At 40.4% G+C, this 18,774-nt stretch overlaps 1 protein-coding gene across 2 annotated transcripts in view; it reads right to left on the bottom strand.

The window, feature by feature from the left end:
- The window catches only part of RNF14 (ring finger protein 14), a 243,020-nt gene that overhangs the window by 100,198 nt on the left and 124,048 nt on the right, over nt 1-18,774 (bottom strand). For both annotated transcript variants that reach the window (XM_053717169.1, XM_053717168.1), the window contains exon 4: nt 4,562-5,068. In XM_053717169.1, the coding sequence (XP_053573144.1) occupies nt 4,562-5,068 (507 nt within the window). The remainder of the gene's footprint in view (nt 1-4,561; nt 5,069-18,774) is intronic.

Below are 18,774 nucleotides of genomic sequence, written 5' to 3' on the forward strand. Positions count from 1 at the left end.
TCCTGAGGCAGAAAAACTCCCTTTCCTGCAGTAACAGTTGAAATAATAGAATCCAACTGAGAACCAAATAAATTATTACCTTGGAAAGAAAGAGATAGTAATCTAGATTTAGATGTCATATCAGCATTCCAAGATTTAAGCCACAAAGCTCTTCTAGCTAAAATAGCTAAAGACATGGATCTAAAGACATGGATCTAACATCAATTTTGATAATAAAACAAACAAACAAATAAAATGATTAGCATGTTGTAATAAACGAACAATGATATATATGTCAGAATCCAATTCTTGTTGCGCTAAATTCTCCAACCAGAAAGTTGATGCAGCCGCAACATCAGCCAAAGAAATTGCAGGTCTGAGAAGATGACCTGAATATAAATAGGCTTTCCTTAGATAAGATTCAAGCTTCCTATCTCAAGGATCCTTAAAGGAAGTACTATCTTCCATAGGAATAGTGGTACGTTTAGCAAGAGTAGAAATAGCCCCATCAACTTTGGGGATTTTTCCCCAAAACTCTATAGAATTTGCTGGTAAAGGGTACAATTTTTAAACCTTGAAGAAGGAAAAAAAGAAGTACCTGGTTTATTCCATTCCTTAGAAATCATATCAGAAATAGCCTCAGGAATAGGAAAAACCCCTGGAGAAACCACAGGAGGTTTAAAAACAGCTTTTAAACGTTTATTAGACTTAACGTCAAGAGGACTGGTTACCTCAATATCCAAAGTAATTAACACTTCTTTTAATAAAGAACGCATATACTCTATTATAAATAAATAAGTAGATTTGTCAGTGTCAATGTCTGAGGAAGGATCTTCTGTATCAGATAGATCCTCATCAGAGGAGGATAAATTATTATGTTGTTGGTCATTTGAAATTTCATCAACTGAATGAGACGTTTTAAAAGACCTTTTACGTTTATTAGAAGGTGGAAATGCAGACAAAGCCTTCTGGATAGAATCAGAAACAAATTCTTTAAAATTCATAGGTATATCATGTACATTAGAAGTTGAAGGAACTGCAACTGGCAATGTACTATTACTGATGGACACACTATCTCTGCATGTAAAAGTTTATCATGACAACTATTACAAATGACATTCGGAGAAATAATTTCCACAATCTTACAAGAAATGCACTTAGCTTTGATAGAACCGATGTCAGGCAGCAAAGTTCCAGCAGATACTTCTGAGACAGGATCAGATTGAGTCATCTTGCAAAATGTAAAAGAAAAAACAACATATAAAGCAAAATTATCAATTTCCTTATATGACAGTTTCAGAAATGGGAAAAAAATGCAAATAGCAAAGCCCTCTGATAGAGAAAAAGGCAAGAGGCAAACATCAATGGGCTATTAAAATAATGAAAAAAGTTTGGCGCCAATTATGACGCACAACGTAACAAAACTTTTTTGGCGCCAATAATAACCAGAAATTACACACTCGCGTCACTAATGACGCAACCGTGTGTAAGGCTTCGGCGTCAACTATGATGCTGGAAATGACGAAGTTGCGTCATAGACGTATTTTTCACGCCAAGAATGACGCAATAAAGTCTAGCATTTGGCGCACCCGCGGGCCTAAAACGGCCGCAATTTGCAAGAAAGTAGTCAATTGAAAAAAGACTAAACCCCAGGTAAGAAAAAAATTTCTTAAAAATGTTATTTCCCCAAATATGAAACTGACAGTCTGCAGAAGGAAATACATGAACCTGACTCATGGCAAATATAAGTACAATACATATATTTAGAACTTTAAATAAATGCATAAAGTGCCAAACCATAGCTGGGGTGCCTTAAGTAATAAAAAACATACTTACCAAAAGACACCCATCCACATATAGCAGATAGTCAAACCAGTACTGAAACAGTTATCAGTAGAGGTAATGGTAAATTGAGAGTATATTGTCAATCTGAAAAGGGAGGTAGGAGATGAATCTCTACGACTGATAACAGAGAACATATGAAATAGACCCCCGTTAGGGAAATTATCGTATTTAAAGTGAATGTCAATTTTTTCGGTTTGTGTAATCAAGTTTTATAGAGATTCCTCAAATTAAGCATACCGCCACAGTAAATTTTTAATAAAATGTGTATTTTATTTTTTATTTTATATATAGCATACCGCTCATTCGCTTACCCGCTCCTCCCACTCACTGATTCCTAATTTTCATCCATATTACGTAAACAGCGGTCCCACCCGCTGTTTACGTATAGGCACTGCGCGCTCCCGTGTCTATTTTCCATTGCGCATGCATTACTTCTGTTTACGCTGTATAACAATATAGTATTCATTGAATGAGTATTCATTCAATGAAAACTATCGTTGTGAGTGGCGTAGGACAGGATCTCCAAAAAGAAAAAAAAATTCAATCAAGCCAATTTCAAATAAAAAAATATCGAGTGTAAGTCTTTTTTGAAGTTCTAATGTCTATTACTTTGCAACCGGCATATAATTATCAGCCTCCATTTTTGCTAATGTACAATGTAAGATATATCTAACCTATATACGGAGCCCTTTCACATCCACTAATCCAAGCTTGACAATACAGAGGAAATGAAAGGACTCCGTATAAGAATGTATTGCTACCCCATGTTTGTTACTATTGCGCATGCGCGAAATGTAATGTGCACGAGCTTACAATAGATTAGCTCTGCACCGAAGACTAACGCATGCGCAATAAGGACTTATTACGTAATGAGAAGAGGGTGGGTCCCCCCGTGGTTAGAGCCGTTATTGGCTATTAGGACGTCAATCAAAAAGGTCAGCAACAGAGCGCGAATGCCGGGCGGAGGACGATTTAGCCGCAAACTGATATAAATTAATGAAAATAAAGGTATCCATTTAAAAACTTTAAATTTGATGAATGAAACTCAAGTTTTTTATTGATAATTGTTACACTGCTGTTAAGAACGAAGGCTGAGTTTACATTCACTTTAATAAGTGATACTCCCTTCACATCCTTCTGACATTCGCTGTACTCTGAGAGGAATCGGGCTTCAACAATGCTATGCTGAGAAGCGCATATCAACGTAGAAATCTTAGCACAAACTTACTTCACCACCTCCATAATAGGAGGCAAAGTTTGTAAAACTGAATTGTGGGTGTGGTGAGGGGTGTATTTATAGGCATTTTGAGGTTTGGGAAACTTTGCCCCTCCTGGTAGGATTGTATATCCCATACGTCACTAGCTTATGGACTCATTTGTACAGTATCCATTACTTCTTGTTATAGTCCTAAAAGGAGTCTGGGATCTTTAAAGGTAGGCATATCTAGATTGATGTTATAAATCGTCTAGAGTAATAAAAGCTAGTTTACTATAAAGTAAAAGCTAGAGAGAGACAGGAAGTCAAATTCTGTCCATGTTCAGAAGAGACAGAATGCAAATCTAAGTTCTCAGCATGTCACTTATTTAGCTGTAGGCAGGGGCTACACTGAGTATTTCTATGTGCCGTTTTGCAAGAATAAAAAAAGTAAGTTGTTTGCAGGTTTTTTACACCATCTGTTTTTTTTTAGGTTTACTTTGATATAACATATTGGTTTTTACTAAAAGAAGCACTGTTTCATATACCTTTAATAATGCATAATAAAACTACTTTCAAAACTTTCCTTTACAATTTATTTTGCCCCCTTTTGATTTAATTTTATAATGAAAATTACCTTTATATCTTTCCTAATTGGCCTCAGCTGATAAACTGCAAAACAATGGCATTTTTTTCAAACACAATGACCGCGGCTGGCTATGCCTACTCTAGTAACAAGACTAGACTGGCTCCTCTAAATAATGCAATTGGTAGGTGGAGTTAGAAAACCAATTGCACAAAAATGTGTTTAAACACAAATTATGTGTTGTTCTATAGTAAAATAACAAATTAGAAAATGTTTAGTGTCCCTTTAAAGTGAAGGTCAATTTTCATGTGAAAGTGTCCGTTTTTTAAAAAAAAAAAACTATGAAAAACAGGGGCACTTTCATTCATGAAAATTGACATTTCACCCGTTTTCTTAAAATATACTTACCTTTTCTTCTTGAAGCCGCTCCAGTGCTTCACAAGCCTGTCGCAAGCCTCTTCATATGTCAGCAATGACGATTCCGGCATCCTCCAATCAGGGCTTCTCCCCGGGGGAATCATTGAGGCAACGCCGTGATTGGAGGAAGCCGGTTTCGTCATTGCTGGGGAAGTAAACCAGGAAGAAGCAGACGGGGCATCATTTCAGAACGGCGATCCGGCGTTTCAGAAGAAAAAGGTAAGTATTTTTAAAATACGGTGCAATGTCAATTTTCATGAATGAAAGTGCCCCTGTTTTTAATAGTTTTTTTAAAAACCGGGCACTTTCACATGAAAATTGACCTTCACTTTAAGTTAGTCATAAGACAGGAAAAAAAAGTAATTGCCACTGGTTTAATTTACTGAATAATTCTACTTTACTGAGTAAGTATATTGTATAAAATCATTTCCAGTTACTATGTAGAAGTAAAGCTTTAATCTAACACCACAAATGCCATATCGGCAGAGTGCAAAAGATTTGTATATACATATGATGGAAACATACAATTCCTAGGTTACCTGAGCAGGTGTAGCAACAGAAGAGCATTCTGGCTCAGGACAGTTAAGCGCATGGACCTGTCCATCCTTAATCTGAATTGCAAAATAATCCTTGAGACAACAGTTACAGTAGACATGGTGACAATCCTTAAAATGTGTACACTCGCTGCCCAGCTTCTCTGAAAAGCAGATATTGCACATGTATGATTTACTATTAAAGCACTTCTTTTGTTGAGCCTCATTGTAGTCTAATATGAATTTAATAAGGGCAGATGAGGATTCCACATCCTGGATAGCCCGTATGTCAGTTTCTTCTTTTGGATTGGCTGAGGCACTGCATGCATCTGTTTTATGTGAGGAAAGTTTACGGATTGGTGTCCTATAGCCATACACTTGTAGTTTATAAGGTGATTCGACCTTCAAAAAGTCAAGGGTCTCCTCCTTCAGAAACTGCATCCAAGCAAATAGGACTACAGATCCGACATTCTCTTCCCAAAGTTCATCCAATCGCTGACAAAGCTGTGAAAGCTAGAATAGCAAAGGAAAAGAAAATTACTGTAACACTACAAAAGTTCTTGGATATTGTGGTCGGAATAGATTTTCCTGGATCATTATGCTTCTGCATGTTTAAAGTATGTGGAACATACATGAAATCCTATGGACTGATAGTTTTAAAATACATTCGCTTTTTTTAATCCAATGCACTGCCTTTAAGGTACAGGCACAAATTCCCAAATCTGGAATTCCAAAATCCAACTTAATTCTGAAATCCAAACTTTTTAATTAAAATTTCTTTAAAAATAGAATGATCGAAAATCATAATTTATGTAAGAACTTACCTGATAAATTAATTTCTTTCATGGTAATGAGAGTCCACAAGCTTGTTACTGATGGGATAAACATTCCTACCAGGAGGAGGCAAAGTTTCCCAAACCCCAAATGCCTATAAATACACCTCCCACCTCACTCATTACCTCAGTTTAATGTATAGCCAAGTTGGTGAGGTGTAAAAGGAGTAAATGCATACAAAAAGAGGTTCAGGAAAAAAAAGATGTGCTTTATATAAAAATTGCAAATAAAACCACACAAAAAAAATGGGTGGGCCTCGTGGACTCTTGCCACCATGAAAGAAATTCATTTATCAGGTAAGTTCTTACATAAAACATAATTTATGTAAGAACTTACCTGATAAATTCATTTCTTTCATATTGGCAAGAGTCCATGAGCTAGTGACGTATGAGATATACAATCCTACCAGGAGGGGCAAAGTTTCCCAAACCTCAAAATGCCTATAAATACACCCCTCACCACACCCACAATTCAGTTTAACGAATAGCCAAGCAGTGGGGTAATAAAGAAAGGAGTAGAAAGCATCAACAAAAGAAATTTGGAAATAATTGTGCTTTATACAAAAAATCATAACCACCATGGGCCTCATGGACTCTTGCCAATAGGAAAGAAATTAATTTTATCAGGTAAGTTCTTTAGTAAATGTATGCAAAGAGGACCAAGTTGCCGCTTTGCAAATCTGATCAACTGAAGCTTCATTCTTAACAGCCCACGAAGTGGAGACTGATCTAGTAGAATGAGCTGTAATTCTCTGAGGCGGGGCCTGACCCGACTCCAAATAAGCTTGTTGAATCAAAAGTTTCAACCAAGAAGCCAAGGAAATAGCAGAAGCCTTCTGACCTTTCCTAGGACCAGAAAATAAAACAAATAGACTGGAAGTCTTCCTGAAATCTTTAGTAGCTTCCACATAATATTTCAAAGCTCTTACCACATCCAAAGAATGTAAGGATCTTTCCAAAGAATTCTTAGGATAAGGACATAAGGAAGGGACAACAATTTCTCTATTAATGTTGTTAGAATTCAAGTCCGCAAAACTGCCTTATCCTAATGAAAAATCAGAAAAGGAGACTCACAAGAAAGAGCAGATATCTCAGAAACTCCTCTAGCAGAAGAGTTGGCCAAAAGGAACAACACTTTCCAAGAAAGTAGTTTAATGTCCAAAGAATGCATAGGTTCAAATGGAGGAGCCTGTAAAGCCTTCAGAACCAAATTAAGACTCCAAGGAGGAGACATTGATTTAATGACAGGCTTAATACGAACTAAAGCCTGTACAAAACAGTGTATATCAGGAAGAATAGCAATCTTTCTGTGAAATAAAACAGAAAGAGCGGAGATTTGTCCTTTCAAGGAACTTGCAGACAAACCCTTATCCAAACCATCCTGAAGAAACTGTAAAATTCTAGGAATTCTAAAAGAATGCCAGGGGAATTTATGAGAACAACACCATGAAATGTAAGTCTTCCAAACTCTATAATAAATCTTTCTAGAGATAGATTTACGAGCTTGTAACATAGTATTAATCACTGAGTCCGAGAAACCTCTATGACTTAGTACTAAGCGTTCAATTTCCATAGCTTCAAATTTAATGATTTGAGATCCTGATGGAAAAACGGACCTTGAGATAGTAGGTCTGGCCGTAACGGAAGTGGCCAAGGCGGGCAACTGGACATCCGAACCAAATCCACATACCAAAACCTGTGTGGCCATGTTGGAGCCACCAGCAACACAAATGATTGTTCCATGATGATTTTGGAGATCACTCTTGGAAGGAGAACTAGAGGCGGGAAAAAGTAAGCAGGATGATAACACCAAGGAAGTGTCAGCACATCCACTGCTTCTGCCTGAACATCCCTGGACCTGGACAGATATCTGGAAAGTTGTTGTTTAGATGAGAGGCCATGAGATCTATCTCTGGAAGACCCCACATCTGAACAATCTGAGAAAATACATCTGGATGGAGAGACCACTCCCCTGGATGTAAAGTCTGGCGGCTGAGATAATCCGCCTCCCAATTGTCTACACCTGGGATATGAACCGCAGAGATTAGACAGGAGCTGGATTCTGACCAAGCAAGTATCCAAGATACTTCTTTCATAGCTTGGGGACTGTGAGTCCCACCCTGATTATTGACATATGCCACTGTTGTGATATTGTCTGTCTGAAAACAAATGAACGGTTCTCTCTTTAACAGAGGCCAAAACTGATGAACTCTGAGAATTGCACAGAGTTGTAAAATATTTATTGGTAATCTCGCCTCTTGAGATTTCCAAACCCCTTGTGCTGTCAGAGATCCCCAAACAGCTCCCCAACCTGAAAGACTTGCATCTGTTGTGATCACAGTCCAGGTTGGCCGAACAAAAGAAGCCCCTTGAACTAAACGATGGTGATTTATCCACTACGTCAGAGAGTGTCGTACATTGGGATTCAAGCATATTAAATGTCATATCTTTGTATAATCCCTGCACCATTGGATCAGCATACAAAGCTGTAGAGGTCTCATGTGAAAACGAGCAAAGGGGATCGAGTCCGATGCTGCAGTCATGAGACCTAAAACTTCCATGCACATAGCCACTGAAGGGAATGACTGAGACTGAAAATGCCGGCAGGCTGCAACCAATTTTAAACGTCTCTTGTCTGTTAGAGACAGAGTCATGGACACTGAATCTATCTGGAAGCCTAAAAAGGTGACTCTTGTCTGAGGAATCAAGAAACTTTTTGATAAATTGATCCTCCAACCATGTTTCCGAAGAAACAACACTAGTTGATTCGTGTGAGATTCTGCAGTACGTAAAGACTGAGCTAGTACCAAGATATCGTCCAAATAAGGAAACACCGCAATGCCCTGTTCTCTGATTACAGAGAGTAGGGCACCCAGAACCTTTGAAAAGATTCTTGGAGCTGTTGCTAGGCCAAATGGAAGATCAACAAATTGGTAATGCTTGTTTAGAAAAGAGAATCTCAGATACTGATAATGTTCTGGATGAATCGGAATATGAAGGTATGCATCCTGCAAGTCTATTGTGGACATATAATGTCCTCGCTGAACAAAAGGCAGAATAGTCCTTATAGTCACCATCTTGAAAGTTGGTACTGTTACATAACGATTCAAAATTTTCAGATCCAGAACTGGTCTGAATAAATTTTCCTTTTTTGGGTCAATGAATAGATTTGAATAAAACCCCAAACCTTGTTCCTGAAAAGGAACTGGCATGATTACCCCTGAAGACTCCAGGTCTGAAACACACTTCAGGAAAGCCTGAGCTTTTACTGGATTTGCTGGGATACGTGAGAGAAAAAATCTTCTCACAGGAGGTCTTACTCTGAATCCTATTCGATACCCTTGAGAGACAATGCTCTGAATTCATTGATTTTGGACAGATTATATCCAAATATCCTTGAAAAACCTTAATCTGCCCCCGACCAGCTGAGCTGGAATGAGGGCCGCACCTTCATGCGGACTTAGGGGCTGACTTTGGTTTCCTAAATGGCTTGGATTTATTCCAATTTGAGGAAGGCTTCCAATTGGAAGCAGATTCCTTAGGGGGAGGATTGAGTTTTGTTCCTTATTCTGACGAAAGGAACGAAAACGGTTAGAAGCCTTAGATTTACCCTTAGGTTTTTTATCCTGAGGCAGAAAAACTCCCTTTCCCCCAGTGACAGTTGAAATAATAGAATCCAACTGAGAACCAAATAAATTATTACCTTGGAAAGAAAGAGATAGTAATCTAGATTTAGATGTCATATAAGCATTCCAAGATTTAAGCCACAAAGCTCTTCTAGCTAATATAGCTAAGGACATGGATCTAACATCAATTTTGATAATATCAAAAACATAATTTATGCTTACCTGATAAATGTATTTCTCTTGTAGTGTATCCAGTCCACGGATCATCCATTACTTGTGGGATATTCTCCTTCCCAACAGGAAGTTGCAAGAGGATCACCCACAGCAGAGCTGCTATATAGCTCCTCCCCTCACTGCCATATCCAGTCATTCGACCGAAACAAGCCGAGAAAAGGAGAGACCATAGGGTGCAGTGGTGACTGTAGTTTAATTAAAATATAGACCTGCCTGAAAAGGACAGGGCGGGCCGTGGACTGGATACACTACAAGAGAAATAAATTTATCAGGTAAGCATAAATTATGTTTTCTCTTGTTAAGTGTATCCAGTCCACGGATCATCCATTACTTGTGGGATACCAATACCAAAGCTAAAGTACACGGATGATGGCAGGGACAAGGCAGGAACTTAAATGGAAGGAACCACTGCCTGTAGAACCTTTCTCCCAAAAACAGCCTCCGAAGAAGCAAAAGTATAAAATTTGTAAAATTTGGAAAAAGTATGAAGGGAAGACCAAGTTGCAGCCTTGCAAATCTGTTCAACAGAGGCCTCATTTTTAAAGGCCCAGGTGGAAGCCACAGCTCTAGTAGAATGAGCTGTAATCCTTTCAGGAGGCTGCTGTCCAGCAGTCTCATAGGCTAAACGGATTATACTCCGAAGCCAAAAAGAAAGAGAGGTTGCTGAGGCCTTCTGACCTCTCCTCTGTCCAGAGTAAACAACAAACAGGTTAGATGTTTGGCGAAAATCTTTAGTAGCCTGTAAGTAAAACTTCAAGGCACGGACTACGTCTAGATTATGCAAAAGACGTTCCTTCTTTGAAGAAGGATTAGGACATAATGATGGAACAACAATCTCTTGATTGATATTCTTGTTAGAAACCACCTTAGGTAAAAACCCAGGTTTTGTACGCAGAACAACTTTATCTGAATGAAAGATCAGATAAAGAGAATCACAATGTAAGGCAGATAACTCCGAGACTCTTCGAGCCGAGGAAATAGCCATCAGAAAAAGAACTTTCCATGAAAGAAGTTTGATATCAATAGAATGAAGGGGTTCAAACGGAACCCCTTGAAGAACTTTAAGAACCAAGTTTAAGCTCCATGGAGGAGCAACAGGTTTAAACACAGGCTTAATTCTAACTAAAGCCTGACAAAATGCCTGAACGTCTGGAACTTCTGCCAGACGCTTGTGTAAAAGAATAGACAGAGCAGAAATCTGTCCCTTTAAAGAACTAGCTGATAATCCTTTGTCCAAACCCTCTTGGAGGAAGGACAATATCCTAGGAATCCTAACCCTACTCCATGAGTAATTCTTGGATTCACACCAATGAAGATATTTACGCCATATCTTGTGGTAAATTTTCCTGGTGACAGGCTTTCGTGCCTGTATTAAGGTATCAATTACTGACTCGGAGAAGCCACGCTTTGATAGGATCAAGCGTTCAATCTCCATGCAGTCAGTCTCAGAGAAAGTAGATTCGGATGATTGAAAGGACCTTGTATTAGAAGGTCTTGTCTCAGAGGCAGAGTCCATGGTGGAAAGGATGACATGTCCACTAGGTCTGCATACCAGGTCCTGCGTGGCCACGCAGGCGCTATCAATATCACTGATGCTCTTTCCTGTTTGATTTTGGCAATCAGACGAGGGAGCAGAGGAAACGGTGGAAACACATAAGCCAGGTTGAAGAACCAAGGCGCTGCTAGAGCATCTATCAGTGCCGCTTCTGGGTCCCTGGACCTGGATCCGTAACAAGGAAGCTTGGCGTTCTGGCGAGACGCCATGAGATCCAATTCTGGTTTGCCCCAACGGAGAACCAATTGAGCAAACACCTCCGGATGGAGTTCCCATTCCCCCGGATGACGACTTAGAAAATCCGCCTCCCAGTTCTCTACACCTGGGATATGGATCGCTGACAGGTGGCAACAGTGAGTCTCTGCCCAGCGAATTATCTTGGAGACTTCTGACATTGCTAGGGAACTCCTGGTTCCCCCTTGATGGTTGATGTAAGCCACAGTCGTGATGTTGTCCGACTGAAATCTGATGAACCTCAGTGTTGCTAGCTGAGGCCAAGCCAGAAGAATATTGAATATTGCTCTTAACTCCAGAATATTTATTGGGAGGAGTTTCTCCTCCTGAGTCCATGAACCCTGAGCCTTCAGGGAGTTCCAGACTGCACCCCAACCTAGAAGGCTGGCATCTGTTGTTACAATTGTCCAATCTGGTCTGCGAAAGGTCATACCCTTGGACAGATGGGCCCGAGATAACCACCAGAGAAGAGAATCTCTGGTTTCCTGATCCAGATTTAGTAGAGAGGACAAATCTGTGTAATCCCCATTCCACTGACTGAGCATGCATAATTGCAGCGGTCTGAGATGCAGGCGCGCGAATGGCACTATGTCCATCGCCGCTACCATTAAGCCGATTACTTCCATGCACTGAGCCACCGTGGGGCGCGGAATGGAGTGAAGAACACGGCAAGCATTTAGAAGTTTTGATAACCTGGACTCCGTCAAGTAAATTTTCATTTCTACAGAATCTATTAGTCCCTAGGAAGGAAACCCTCGTGAGAGGAGATAGAGAACTCTTTTCTTCGTTCACTTTCCACCCATGCGACCTCAGGAATGCCAGAACTATCTCTGTATGAGATTTGGCAATTTGAAAGCTTGACGCCTGTATCAGGATATCATCCAGGTAAGGAGCCACCGCTATGCCTCGCGGTCTTAGGACCGCCAGAAGTGAGCCCAGAACCTTTGTAAAAATTCTTGGGGCTGTAGCCAACCCGAATGGAAGAGCTACAAATTGTTAATGCCTGTCTAGAAAGGCAAACCTCAGGAACTGATGATGATTCTTGTGAATCGGAATGTGAAGGTAAGCATCCTTTAAGTCCACTGTGGTCATGTACTGACCCTCTTGGATCATGGGTAAAATGGTTCGAATAGTTTCCATCTTGAATGACGGAACTCTGAGGAATTTGTTTAGGATCTTTAAATCCAAAATTGGTCTGAAGGTTCCCTCTTTTTTGGGAACCACAAACGGATTTGAATAAAACCCCTGTCCTTGTTCCGTCCGCGGAACTGGATGGATCACTCCCATTACAAGGAGATCTTGTACGCAGCTTAGGAATGCCTCTTTCTTTATCTGGTTTGCAGATAATCTTGAAAGGTGAAATCTCCCTTGTGGAGGAGAAGCTTTGAAGTCCAGAAGATATCCCTGAGATATGATCTCCAACGCCCAGGGATCCTGAACATCTCTTGCCCACGCCTGGGCGAAGAGAGAGAGTCTGCCCCCTACTAGATCCGTTGTCGGATAGGGGGCCGCTCCTTCATGCTGTCTTAGAGGCAGCAGCAGGCTTTCTGGCCTGCTTGCCCTTGTTCTAGGACTGGTTAGGTTTCCAGGCCTGCTTGGATTGAGCAAAAGTTCCCTCTTGTTTTGAAGCAGAGGAAGTTGATGCTGCACCTGCCTTGAAATTTCGAAAGGCACAAAAATTAGACTGTTTGGCCTTTGATTTGGCCCTGTCCTGAGGAAGGGTATGACGCTTACCTACAGTAATGTCAGCAATTTCTTTTAAACCAGGCCCGAATAAGGTCTGCCCCTTGAAATGAATGTTGAGTAATTTAGACTTTGAAGTCACATCAGCTGACCAGGATTTGAGCCATAGCGCCCTACGCGCCTGGATGGCGAATCCGGAATTCTTAGCCGTTAGTTTAGTCAAATGAAGAATGGCATCAGAAACAAATGAGTTAGCTAGCTTAAGAGTTCTAAGCTTGTCAACAATTTCAGTCAATGGAGCTGTATGGATGGCCTCTTCCAGGGCCGCCGCAGCAGTGACAGGTGCAATGCATGCAAGGGGCTGTAAAATAAAACCTTGTTGAATAAACATTTTCTTAAGGTAACCCTCTAATTTTTTATCCATTGGATCTGAAAAAGCACAACTGTCCTCAACCGGGATAGTGGTACGCTTTGCTAAAGTAGAAACTGCTCCCTCCACCTTAGGGACAGTCTGCCATAAGTCCCGTGTAGTGGCATCTATTGGAAACATTTTTCTAAATATAGGAGGTGGGGAAAAGGGCACACCGGGCCTATCCCACTCCTTACTAATAATTTCTGTAAGCCTTTTAGGTATTGGAGAAACATCAGTACTCACCGGCACTGCATAGTATTTATCCAGCCTACACAATTTCTCTGGCACTGCAATTGTGTCACAGTCATTCAGAGCAGCTAATACCTCCCCAAGCAATACACAGAGGTTCTCAAGCTTAAATTTAAAATTGGAAAACTCTGAATCAGGTCTCCCCGATTCAGAGACGTCACCCACAGACTGAAGCTCTCCGTCCTCAGGTTCTGCATATTGTGACGCAGTATCAGACATGGCTCTTACAGCATCTACGCGCTCTGTATCTCGTCTAACCCCAGAGCTATCGCGCTTGCCTCTCAATTCAGGCAATCTGGATAATACCTCTGACAGGGTATTATTCATGATTGCAGCCATGTCCTGCAAAGTAATCGCTATGGGCGTCCCTGATGTACTTGGCGCCATATTAGCGTGCGTCCCTTGAGCGGGAGGCGAAGGGTCCGACACGTGGGGAGAGTTAGTCGGCATAACTTCCCCCTCGACAGACCCCTCTGGTGACAATTCTTTTATAGATAAAGACTGATCTTTACTGTTTAAGGTGAAATCAATACATTTAGTACACATTCTCCTATGGGGCTCCACCATGGCTTTTAAACATAATGAACAAGTATCCTCTATTTCAGACATGTTTGTACAGAGTAGCAATGAGACTAGCAAGCTTGGAAAACACTTTAAAGCAAGTTAACAAGCAATATAAAAAACGTTACTGTGCCTTTAAGAGAAACAAATTTTGACAAAATTTGAAATAACAGTGAAAAAAGGCAGTTACACTAACAACATTTTTACAGTGTATGTAACAAGTCAGCAGAGCATTGCACCCACTTGCAAATGGATGATTAACCCCTTAATAACAAAAACAGAATAATAAATGACAAAAACGTTTTTTAAACACAGTCACAACGGCCACAGTCTACTGTGATTGTTACCCTCCTCAAACACGACTTTGAAGCCTTTTGAGCCCTTCAGAGATGTCCTGTATCATGCAGAGGGAAGCTGAATGTCTCTGTCAGTATTTTTAGCTGCACAGAAAAGCACTAAAATAGGCCCTTCCCACTCATATTGCAACAGTGGAAAGCTTCAGGAAACTGTTTCTAGGCAAAAATCAAGCCAGCCATGTGGAAAAAAACTAGGCCCCAATAAGTTTTGTCACCAAACATATATAAAAACGATTAACATGCCAGCAAACGTTTTATATTACACTTTTATAAGTGTATGTATCTCTGTTAATAAGCCTGATACCAGTCGCTATCACTGCATTTAAGGCTTAACTTACATTAATCCGGTATCAGCAGCATTTTTCTAGCAAATTCCATCCCTAGAAATATATTAACTGCACATACCTTATTGCAGGAAAACCTGCACGCCATTCCCCCTCTGAAGTTACCACACTCCTCAAAATATGTGAGAACGGCAGTGGATCTTAGTTACTTCTGCTAAGATCATAGAAATCACAGGCAGATTCTTCTTCTAATGCTGCCTGAGATGAAACAGTACACTCCGGTACCATTTAAAAATAACAAACTTTTGATTGAAGTTAAAAAACTAACTATAATACACCACTCTCCTCTTACTACGTCCATCTTTGTTGAGAGTTGCAAGAGAATGACTGGATATGGCAGTGAGGGGAGGAGCTATATAGCAGCTCTGCTGTGGGTGATCCTCTTGCAACTTCCTGTTGGGAAGGAGAATATCCCACAAGTAATGGATGATCCGTGGACTGGATACACTTAACAAGAGAAAATGGCATCACAAATAAAATGATTAGCATATTGCAGTAAGCAAATAATGCTAGATAAGTCAGAATCCAATTCCTGTTGCGCTAAATTCTCCAACCAGAAAGTTGATGCAGCCGCAACATCAGCCAAAGAAATTGCAGGTCTGAGAAGATGACCTGAATATAAATAGGCCTTCCTTAGATAAGATTCAAGCTTCCTATCTCAAGGATCCTTAAAGGAAGTACTATCTTCCATAGGAATAGTGGTACGTTTAGCAAGAGTAGAGCCCCATCAACTTTGGGGATTTTTTCCGAAAACTCTATAGCTTTTGCTGGTAAAGGATACAATTTTTTAAACCTTGAAGAAGGAATAAAAGAAGTACCTGGCTTATTCCATTCTTTAGAAATCATATCAGAAATAGCCTCAGGAATAGGAAAAACCCCTGGAGAAACCACAGGAGGTTTAAAAACAGCATTTAAACGTTTATTAGACTGAACGTCAAGAGGACTGGTTACCTCAATATCCAAAGTAATTAACACTTTTAATAAAGAACGCATATATTCTATTTTAAATAAATAAGTAGATTTGTCAGTGTCAATGTCTGAGGAAGGATCTTCTGTATCAGATAGATCCTCATCAGAAGAGGATAAATTATTATGTTGTTGGTCATTTGAAATTTCATCAACTAAATGAGAAGTTTTAAAAGACCTTTTACGTTTATTAGAAGGTGGAAATGCAGACAAAGCCTTCAGGATAGAATCAGAAACAAATTCTTTAAAATTTACAGGTATATCATGCACATTAGAAGGAACTGCAACTGGCAATGTACTATTACTGATGGATACACTATCTGCATGTAAAAGTTTATCATGACAACTATTACAAATGACATTCGGCAAAATAATTTCTACAATTTTACAACAAATGCACTTAGCTTTGGTAGAACCGATGTCAGGCAGCAATGTTCCAGCAGAAACTTCTGAGGCAGGATCAGTTTGAGACATCTTGCAAAATGTAAGAGAAAAACAACATATAAAGCAAAATTATCTATTTCCTTATATGACAGTTTCAGGAATGGGAAAAAATGCAAATAGCATAGCCCTCTGATAGAGAAAAAGGCAAGAGGCAAACATCAATGGGGTATTGAAATAATGAAAAAGTTTGGCGCCAAGTATGACGCACAACGTAACAAACTTTTTTGGCGCCAAAAATAACCGGAAATGACACACTCGCGTCACTGATGACGCAACCGTGTGAAAGATCTCGGCGTCAAGTATGACGCCGGAAATGACGAAGTTGCATAGACGTATTTTTTCGCGCCAAAAATATTTTCGCGCCAAGAATGACGCAATAAAGTTTAGCATTTGACGCACCCGCGGGCCTAATACCGCCCGCAATTTGCAAGAAGTAGTCAATTGAAAAAAAGACTAAACCCCAGGTAAGAATAATGTTTATATTCCCCAAATATGAAACTGACAGTCTGCAGAAGGAAAGACATGAACCTGACTCATGGCAAATATAAGTACAATACATATATTTAGAACTTTATATAAATGCATAAAGTGCCAAACCATAGCTGAGGTGTCTTAAGTAATAAAAAACATACTTACCAAAAGACACCCATCCACATATAGCAGATAGCCAAACCAGTACTGAAACAGTTATCAGTAGAGGTAATGGTAAATTGAGAGTATATCGTCGATCTGAAAAGGGAGGTAGGAGATGAATCTCTACGACCGATAACAGAGAACCTATGAAATAGACCCCCGTTAGGGAAATCATTGTATTCAATAAGTGATACTCCCTTCACGTCCCTCTGACATTCGCTATCAACGTAGAAATCTTAGCACAAACTTACTTCACCAGCTCCATAGGAGGCAAAGTTTGTAAAACTGAATTGTGGGTGTGGTGAGGGGTGTATTTATAGGCATTTTGAGGTTTGGGAAACTTTGCCCCTCATGGCAGGATTGTATTTCCCATACGTCACTAGCTCATGGACTCTTGCCAATTACATGAAAGAAATTATGTTTTCCTTCATATAGGTGGCAAGAGTCCACAAGCTTGTTACTGATGGGATATAATACCCAAGATGTGGAGGTCCACGAGTAACAAAAGGGGAGGGGCATAAAATAAAAACTTAAAATTATGCTTACCTGATAATTTTCTTTTCTTCTGACGGAGAGAATCTACAGCTGCATTCATTACGTTTGGAAATTCAGAACCTGGCCACCAGGAGGAGGCAAAGATACCCCAGCCAAAGGCTTAAATACCTCCCCCACTTCACTCATCCCCCAGTCATTCAGCCGAGGGAACAAGGAACAGTAGGAGAAATATCAGGGTGAAAAAGGTGGTAAAGAAGTTTATGGCCGCCCCATAGAAGAAAAAAAAACGCGGGCGGGGAGCTGTGGACTCTCCCCGTCAGAAGAAAAGAAAATGATCAGGTAAGCATAATTTAAGTTTTTATTCTTAAACGGGGAGAGTCCACAGCTGCATTCATTACTTTTGGGAAAACAATACCCAAGCTATAAAATGTCCGACTTCCAGAAACAGATGACCAGAAAACCAACCCCAAGGAAGGGGAAAAAGAGGCACGAGCAACCTCTACACTTTAAGGCATAGGTAACTTCGCCAAGGAAGGGATTCAAAAAGGACAATCCCAAAACAAAAATACCAATAGAGGAGACGAGAAAACGTCACCTGAGCCTGGTACCACGGAAATCCAAGGAGTCATCTGAACCTCCAACCCCATTGGGAAGAAGAAAAACTCTAGCTTCTGATCCAAAGGACCTCAGGAACCCCTAGAGTATGCCTTAGTAGGATCCGATCTTGGTAACCCCGCCAGCAAGAAGGGGCAGGACATTGAGGACTGAGCACAATCCCCTTTGATGCCCCACCAAAAAGAATCAACGAGGACCAGCCTGACGTCTAGGAACGAAAGGTCTCAGTGGCGTATTTAGGTTTTGTGCTGCCCTAGGCACTCAAAATTCTGCTGCCCCCCCAAGGTTTTTTTTGGGTCAGTGTGTACATTTTTTTTTTTTTTTTCATAACAATTCAAAAGAAATTGGGCTAGCGAAACACTTGCATGCATATCATACCATTTTGTTCCTGAGAGAAGGGAGAGAAAAGAAGGGGAGATAAGAGAGGGAAAGGAAAGAAGGGAGGGAAAGAGAGAAGAGAAAAGTGGGGAGGGGGAGGGAGAGGATAAAGGGGGGAGGGAAAGAAAGGAGTCAAAGAAGGGAGCAAGGGAAGGAGTTGAGAGAAAGAAGGGAGGGAGTTGAGGGAGGAAGGGAAAGAAGGGAGAGTGGAAGGGAGGGAAAGAAGAATACACTTTGAAACAATCACTGCCCTTCACATGCAGCAACATACATTAATTACCATCATTCAAGTAATTAAACTATTTAAGTGTCCATTTACTATTTACTCCATGGGTTCATGAATGCAGAGAAAGCTAGTTATCAGTAGCTAACATACATTAGCGCTGAGAGTTTATGATTAGACATCACAAGCTGATCTAAGCAGTGCAAAGACGCATCCAATCTGTTAGTTACTAAGACCTGCAATAAGCACTGTGCTCGCAGACCCACCACAGCTGACAAGGGGAGGCAGCATATGGGTACAAGGTCTTCCCCTTCAGCCTCAACTTGTAAGCATATCCATGGGCAAGTTTCTCACCAAGAACGCTTCCACTGCAAAAAT

This window comes from Bombina bombina, chromosome 6 (genome assembly GCF_027579735.1).
Source record: "Bombina bombina isolate aBomBom1 chromosome 6, aBomBom1.pri, whole genome shotgun sequence".
Taxonomy (NCBI): Eukaryota; Metazoa; Chordata; class Amphibia; order Anura; family Bombinatoridae; genus Bombina; species Bombina bombina.